Source organism: Anolis carolinensis, unplaced genomic scaffold (genome assembly GCF_035594765.1).
Source record: "Anolis carolinensis isolate JA03-04 unplaced genomic scaffold, rAnoCar3.1.pri scaffold_12, whole genome shotgun sequence".
Lineage (NCBI taxonomy): Eukaryota > Metazoa > Chordata > Lepidosauria > Squamata > Dactyloidae > Anolis > Anolis carolinensis.
The window spans coordinates 10,274,163-10,283,237 of NW_026943823.1; the positions used below are offsets into that span (position 1 = coordinate 10,274,163).

At 39.7% G+C, this 9,075-nt stretch overlaps 1 protein-coding gene across 1 annotated transcript in view; it reads right to left on the reverse strand.

The window, feature by feature from the left end:
• Positions 1 to 8,519, reverse strand: part of chm (CHM Rab escort protein) — a 53,707-nt gene extending 45,188 nt beyond the window's left edge. The window contains exon 1 of the mRNA XM_003223358.4: positions 8,411 to 8,519. Within this exon, the coding sequence (XP_003223406.3) occupies positions 8,411 to 8,498 (88 nt within the window). The 5' untranslated portion in view covers positions 8,499 to 8,519. The remainder of the gene's footprint in view (positions 1 to 8,410) is intronic.
• Between the last annotated feature and the right edge of the window lie 556 nt (positions 8,520 to 9,075).

The window sequence follows — 9,075 nt, forward strand, 5'->3', positions numbered from 1 at the left end:
AGATTCACCTTGAGGCCACTATAATAAGTCAGAAACGAGTTGAAGACACAACAGTATACAATCTCAAAGACAAATCAAATTCTGGTTTTATTTTGTTGGCTTTGTTTTGGCTTTGCCTGATGTTTAAATACTGGCTCACTTGAAAAAGGAGAGCGTGTATTTATGAAAATCTGAACAATGAAATGAACCTAGAAGTTCAGTATGAAGACACAGTGGGCCTTTGTCACCAGTTGGGCTCAGTTCCAGGACCCAATGTGGCCACCAAAACATTCAAGTCTTATTGTATACAGTGGAAAGTCAGAATGATGTCCCTTTCATAAAATGGTAAGCTCAAAGTTTGCTTTTGGGATTATTATTTTTTTCACACGGAGGATTTTGTATCTGTGGATACAGAATCCATGGATGTGGCTGGCTGGCTGTAATAGAGAAATGAACTGGAAGAAGTAGTAGTTCAGAATGAAGTAATGGAGAAAATGTATACTTTAAAACAGGAGAGAGAAACTATGAAAACCTAGGGGAGCATTCAGGCACATCTGGAAGCAATATAATAGTCATCATAATCATCAGAGTAATAATAATAATAATAATAATAATTATAATAATAATAATAATAATAATTATTATTATTATTATTATTATTATTTCAATTGTACACCCAGACATTTGTTGACCCCTCGGAGCTGCCTGCACAGTCCACACTCTGCCCATCTCTGTTATCAAATAGTCACCTCTTTCATTCCTCTACTGAAGAGGGAGTTACAATCAGGTTTTCTAACCATTCCTTTTAAAACTCTCTCTAACATTTGTTTAGCTTGCCGCAATATATATTAGTATCTGGAATTGATTTTTCTTAACAATATACTTACATAAGATAAACATAAAATAAAGTACTACCACCACTCCCGGCATATCAAACAATAAATAATAGATTCCCCTGACAGGACTTTGATGACTGGGCAAAGCCCAAATGCTTTCAGCCAAAATCATATGGAGCCATAAATCACTCTTTTATTTTATAGAATATTTCAAAATAGATTCCTGCTTTCTACCTTGAAAGTCATTTCATGTGTTATTTATAACTAGTGAAGACCAGGAAGAGAAAGGAGGAAAAAATTACATAGAACCAGAAAATTTACAGTGACTGGGTTTTTTTGTGTATGCGTTGTGTGTGTGTTTTGGAAAAAAAAAGAAAGAACAATAACATCTACTTTGTGGAAAAGAACAGAGGAGAATAAAACTGCTAGAACTAAAGCTAGAGGGAATGTGAACATCTTTCAGAAGAGAATGGAAATTGTACAACTTAAACAGCAGGTAACTAATAGAACCTTACAGACAAATGTCAAGGCAGGCAGGCAAGCAAAATGCAAAATGAAGGCTAGCATTGCCTTCTCAACTAATTGCATTGTAGGAAGTGGTACAGTGTCACACAGAGCACACAACCTTAGTTTCTGTATATGATAGTTTCCTATCAATTTTTCCTGAAAGAACAAAATAGATGAGCATTCTTATTCTGAATAGAGACTCAGTTTTGAGAGTAGCAAAGGGGATGATCACATCTTAATGTATATATCTGATCTTTCTTCCTTTGATAACTGAAGGTGGCAAATATAGGTTTCCAAAGCATCAAGGCCTAGGTCTTGCTTAGAGCCTGTATGGATAAAGCACTATGGGGGTGACTGACTCCAGTCCCCAAATTAAAAGCTAAAACACTTGCTCTGTATTTTCTTTAAGCCAGTAAGGGGTTTCTTAAAAACAAGTCATACCAGACTGATCAGATCTGATTTAATCTCTCTCTCCTGATAAAGTTACAATTTGACATATCACAGAAATGTTGTAAATACAATGTACAGTAGAGTCTCACTTATCCAACACTCGCTTATCCAACATTCTGGATTATCCAACGCATTTTTGTAGTCAGTGTTTTCAATACATTGTGATATTTTGGTGCTAAATTCGTAAATACAGTAATTACTATGTAGCATTCCTGCATATTGAACTACTTTTTCTGTGAAGTTTGTTGTATAACATGATGTTTTGGTGCTTAATTTGTAAAATCATAACCTAATTTGATGTTTAATAGGCTTCTCCTTAATCCCTCCTTATTATCCAACATATTCGCTTATCCAACGTTCTGCCGGCCCGTTTATGTTGGATAAGTGAGACTCTACTGTATCTTGATTTCACCCAGGGTTTTGAAAAAAGTCTTTCATAATATTCTTGCAGTCACCATAGTAATATATGGATTAGACAAGGTTACTGTTAGACGGATTTGTCAGGACTTCATGGACAAAGAAAAAAAGGTACTCAGGTAATTTATTCCTTGTCATTATGGAGAAATTATATACAGGCAGCCCCCAAGTTATAATAATAATAGTAACAACAACAACAACTTTATTTTTGTATCTCGCCTCCATCTCCCCGAAGGGACCAAACAACAACAGATTAAAATACAGATCAATTAATTAAAACATAATAATTATATAAAAACATAATCAACATCAACAACAATTAAAACTTAGGCAATAATAATAACTGGACTTTCTGAAGGTAAAATAAGTAAGCTCTAGATGGAGCTCCTGAGATATAAGGATGATTGAACCCAAAGGTAAGGGAATGGTGATAAAGTGCAACATCTAATACAGTTGTAAACGGATTGAGTGTCTGATGGGGCCACTTATGAACAAGTTAGGTTCTGTAGGCTTGTTCTTAACTTAAATTTGTATGTAAGTCAGAACTATATATATATATATACACACACACACACACACACACACACACACACACATATATATATACACACACACACACACACACACATACACATATATATGCACACGTGCTTTGGATAGCATAGGGAAAGGCAGGGGGCCGATTGGGAAAGGCATAGGGGCAGATTTATCTTGCTTCTTGTCATCTCAGTCCCATTCTTAACCTCAAATCGTCTCTAAGTCGGATGTTTGTAATTTGCGTATTGTCTATATAGCTACATAAAGAGGGAGTGTCTATGAATTGTCACACAGAGAGATAGGTAGGTAGACAGATTGACAGAGAATGTGGCCTTCCAGATATTGTTAAGCTGTAAATCCCATAATCCCTCACCAATGGCAATACTGGCTAGGGTTGATGGGAACTGAAAGCTGCCAATTGCTTTAGATGAACAGAGAGTGTGGACTTCCAGAGGTTGTTGGACTACAAATCTCATAATCTCTCACCAATTGATTATTGTACCTCACTGGTACAAAGGTCAAGGGGTAGACTTACGGGGGCAGAATATAGGGAAAGAACTACTCCACTCCAGAAGCAGCTACACTGTTTCCAGGCACAATTCAAGGTGTTGGCTTTAGCCTATAAAGCCCTAAACTGTTTGGGCCCAGCCTACTTGAGGGACCACATCCCCCCCTATGAGCCCTTCTCTCAGTCCCATCACTGTCACAAGTGCGATTGGTGGGAACAAGAGAGATGGCCTTCTCGGTGGTGGCCCCACGGCTCTGGAACTCCCTTTCTAGAGAGGTGTGATCAGCCCCCTTCTTGTTGGCCTTTCGTTCACAAGTTTAAAACTTTTTGTGGAATCAGGCCTTTCCTAATCTATATATATAAAAGAGTGATGGCATCACGGCGATTCACAAAACAACAAAAGTACAGGCCTCCCAACCTCAAAATTTGACAACACAACCCATCATCCACGCCTCAAGGTTGATACAACAAAAAGAAAAGAAAAATAAAGTCCTAATTAGAGGGAGAGCAATAAATTTTTTTATCCAATTGCTACCAGTTTAGAGGGCTAATCTCTGCCCACTTGGTTGCCTAGCAACCAAGGGACAGCCAGGTTTCAGTTAGGGGACAGGCAGATTTAGGCCTCACTTAGGCTTCTTCCACAGATTATCTAATTTGCACTGGATTATATGGCAGTGTAGACTCAAGGCCCTTCAACACAGCTATATAACCCATTTATAATCTTATATTATCTGCTTTGCACTGGATTATCTTGACTCCACACTACCATATAATCCACTTCAGTGTGCATTTTATACAGCTGTGAAGAAGGAGCCTCAGATAATCCAGTTCTGAGCAGATAATATAAGATTAGAAATATACAGTAGAGTCTCACTTATCCAACGTAAACAGGCCGGCAGGATAAGTGAATATGTTGGATAATAAGAAGGGATTCAGGAAAAGCCAATTAAAAATCAAATTAGGTAATCGTTATACAAATTAAGCACCAAAACATCATATTATACAACAAATTTGACAGAAAAAGTAGTTCCATGCGCAGTAATGCTATGTAGTATTTACAGTAGAGTCTCACTTATCCAACACTCACTTATCCAACGTTCTGGATTATCCAACACATTTTTGTAGTCAATGCTTTCAATATATCGTGATATTTTGGTGCTAAATTCATAAATACAGTAATTACTATATAGCATTACTGTGTACTGAACTACTTTTTCTGACAAATTTGTTGTCTAACATGATGTTTTGGTGCTTAATTTGTAAAATCATAACTTAATTTGATGTTTAATAGGGTTATCCTTAATTCCTCATTATCCAACATATTCGCTTATCCAACGTTCTGCCGGCCCGTTTATGTTGGATAAGTGAGACTCTACTGTACTGTATTTACAAATTTACCACTAAAATATCACAATGAATTTAAAACACTGACTACAAAAACAATGATTATGAAAAGGCAGACTGCGTTGGATAATCCAGAACATTGTATAAGCAAATGTTGGATAAGTGAGATTCTTCTTTAATATGAAATAATTACTGGGATAGAATAATGCAGAACAATATACAGTAGAGTCTCACTTATCCAACACTCACTTATCCAATGTTCTGGATTATCCAACGCATTTTTGTAGTCAATGTTTTCAATATATCATGATATTTTGGTGCAAAATTCATAAATACAGTAATTACTACGTAGCATTACTGCATATTGAACTACTTTTTCTGCCAGATTTGTTGTATAACATGATGTTTTGGTGCTTAATTTATAAAATCATAACTTAATTTGATGTTTAATAGGCTTCTCCTTAATCTCTCCTTATTATCCAACATATTCGCTTATCCAACGTTCTGCCAGCCCGTTTATGTTGGATAAGTGAGACTCTACTGTAATCTCTAAAACCGGGACAGTAAATAAACAGGGGAATTCCACACAGGAAAGAATCAGGGCCAGCTAACACCTCCCAACAAAGTATTCCCATCATCAAAGTCTGGCAAATCCTGTTTTCTCAGGGCCACAGACAGTAGAAGCACATAAAATATCGCAAACAACACCACTCTGAAAACAAGGGAATTCCAGACAGGAAACAATCAGGGCCAGCTAACACCTCCCAACAAAGTATTCCCATCATCAAAGTCTGGAAAATCCTCTGTTTTCTCAGGACCACAGACAGTAGAAGCACATAAAATATAGCAAACAACACCACTCTGAAAACAAGGGAATTCCAGACAGGAAACAATCAGGGCCAGCTAACACCTCCCAACAAAAAAATCACTCAGGAAGGAAACAGCCAGGCTTTAAAGCTGCAAGGCCATTACATCCTAATCATTTTTCCTAATTGCAGCAGTCATACTGCAGCCTCCAACAAACAAAAAAAACCAATCAGAAATATTGTATATTCACAATCTTTAGGAAATAATATCCCCTGATTGCGCAGCGTGTTAAAGCGCTGAGCTGCTGAACTTCTGGACCGAAAGGCCACAGGTTTGAATTTGGGGAGCAGAGAGAGCCCCCACTGTTAGCCCCAGCTTCTGCCAACCCAGAAGTTTGAAAACATGCAAATGTGAGTGCATCAATAGGTACTGCTCCGGCGGGAAGGTAACGCCGCTCCATGTAGTCATCCCACATGACCTTGGAGGAGTCTACGGACAACGCCGGCTCTTCGGCTTAGAAATGGAGATGAGCACCAACCTCCAGAGTAAGACACGGCTGGACTTAATGTCTGGGGAAAACCTTTACCCTTGACCTTAACTACCACCAATTCCTCAATACTTTATTTCCCATACCACCATACTTCGCCACAGCAACGCATGGCCGGGCACAGCTAGTGACTTATAATAAGCAACCGTCAGACAGTCACTTGTAATATTCATCTCTGAAGTTATCTTGGACCTGACAATGCTGTTATGCGATTCAATGGAAACGATGTTTCAGCACAATCTGTTTTAAGGATAACCTCAGTGGCCGAGGTTCAGGGAATTTTTAAAGGGTATATGTCATAATTTATTGATGTATTACATATGGATTATGCAGTGTGCAATTTGTTATTTGGTTATGATGTTTTTATTTGAATTTGTATGTTATGTAATCTCTGTTTTTCCCCTGACGTTAAGTCCAGTCATGACCGACTCTGGGGGTTGGTGCTCATCTCCATTTCTAAGCCAAAGAGCCGGCGTTTTCCATAGACATCTCCAGGTCATGTGGCCGGCATGACTGCATGGAGCGCTGTTACCTTCCTGCTGAAGCGGTACTTATTGATCTACTCACATTTGCATGTTTTCGAACTGCTAGGTTGGCAGGAGCTGGGGCTAACAGCGGGCGCTCATTCTGCTCCTGGGATTTGAACCTGGGACCTTTTGGTCTGCAAACTCAGCAGCTCAGCGCTTTAACACACTGTGCCACCAAGGGCCCCTAGTATCTATCTGTCCATATCTATATATCTATGTATTGTGACTATCTATCTATCCATATCTATGTATAGTGACTATCCCTATCTATCTACATCTGTCTATGAATAGTGACACACACACACACACACACACATATATCCGTATCTATCTATGTATAGTGACTATATATATATATATTTGTATCTATCTATGGATAGTGGCTATATGTATTTATCTATATATCTGTAATCTATATATCTGTATCTATCTATGGATAGTGACTATATCTACCTGTATATCTATATATCCATATCTACAGATTTGTAGGGTTTAGGAAAAGCCTGAAAACTTGGTTGTTCACATAGGCTTTTGAATAAGTACCACCCTCTTGAATGTTAAATTCTAGTACAAATGGTTATCCTTGATCGGTTGCATCCGCATAGGTAATTTCTCTAATAGCCTCAGGGTTCAACTCACTTTTGGGTTCTCCCCCATGTTCTTATAGCACTTTTAACTTCCTCCATGTTTACAAGTCTCACTTAGTGCACTTTGATCAGCTCATCCTTATGTTTTATTGCTGTGTTTTAACTTTGTCTTATTAATGGTTTGATTTTAATCATATGTTTTAATTTTCATTCGTGTGTTTTTGGTATTTTATGTTTTATGTATGTATATTTCTTTTGCATTTGTAAGCCGGCCTGAGTCCCTGCGGGGAGATAGAGGTGGGGTACAAGAATAAAAGTATTATTATTATCATTATTATTATCATTATTATTATTATAAAGAGTCATTATACAATCTATATTTCTCTATCTCTCTATCTATGTATAGTGACTATTCATAGACACTCCCTTCATACCTATACCTATCCATCGTGACCATTCATCGACTGTGTTGTTGTATGTCTTTCGGGCTGTGTGGCCATGTTCCAGAAGTATTCTCTCCTGACGTTTCGCCCACATCTATGGCATGCATCCTCAGAGGTTGTGAGGCCTGCTGGAAACTAGGCAAGTGAGGTTTATATATCTGTGGAATAATGTCCAGGGTGGGAGAAAGAACTCTTGTCTGTTGGAGGTAAGTGTGAATATTGTATTTATTTATTTATTATTTAGTTTTTTGTTTTGTTTTTTTCGTGTCAGAAGCAACCTGAGTTGCTTCTGGAGTGAGAGAATTGGGCGTCTGCAAGGACGTTGCCCAGGGGACGCCCGGATGTTTTGATGTTTTTACCATCCTTGTGGGAGGCTTCTCTCATGTCCCTTCATGGAGCTGGAGCTGATAGAGGGAGCTCACCCGCACTCTCCCCGGGTGGGATTAGAACCAGCAACCTTCAGGTCAGCAGTCCTGCCAGCACCCACTGCGCCACCATAGGCTCAAATCCTGAGTTTCTCCATACTTCACAACCTCTGAAGATGCCTGCCATAGATGTAGGCGAAACGTCAGGAGAGAATACTTCTGGAACATGGCCACACAGCCCGAAAGACATACAACAACCCTGTGATCCCGGCCATGAAAGCCTTCGACAACACGTTCATCGAGTGTTAAAACCATGGACGTTGACACGAGTATGCTGGCAGGGTTCAACAGCAACCAAACCCCTCATTTGGGCGGAATCTCCAAGGAAGGAGAGCTGCGATCTCTCTCTCTGGGCTCCAGGCCCACTTCCATCCTCTACTCCCTCCTGTAAACCCTGCTTAAGGCTGCTTATCCTAACCTTCAAGCCCGCTAGGAGGGTCTCGGCCCCTCCAGGCGTGACGCGGGCCCACCCTCCCCACACACGCGTGTCCCTTACCCGTTCCTATGACCACCACATCAAACTCCGAGGGCAGGTTGTCCGCCATCTTGGGAGGGAAAACGCACCGTCTGTCAGATGACGTCATCACGTTGGACAAACGTTTACTCCCCTTCTGGCGGAAGTGCGGCTGCGGGCATTGGAAGCACCCAGGGAGGGCGGATGTGACCATATTGCAGTGCATTGTGGTTGCTGTAGTTCTCTTGGAATCAGAGGGCCGTTTGGAAGGAGCAGGATGGTTTGATGTGTTGTCGAAGGCTTTCATGGCCAGAATCACAGGGTTGTTGTATGTCTTTCGGGCTGTGTGGCCATGTTCCAGAAGCATTCTCTCCTGACGTTTCGCCCACATCTATGGCAGGCATCCTCAGAGGTTGTGAGGATGGTTTGATTCTGGGACTGGTGACAAAGCACTTGGGCTCTCTCTCTTCCACACAGCCATGTAACCCAGAATATCAAGGCAGATCACCCACAATATCTGCTTTGAACTGAGTTATCTACACTGCCATATAATTATTTATTCATTTATTTATTACATTTATAACCCGCTCTTCTCACCCCGAAGGGGACTCAGAGCGGCTTACAAATCAAATGTACACGCAATATATTATTAGCATAGCACAATATAAGCATTAAATTACTATATTGTACTATATCATTATATGGTG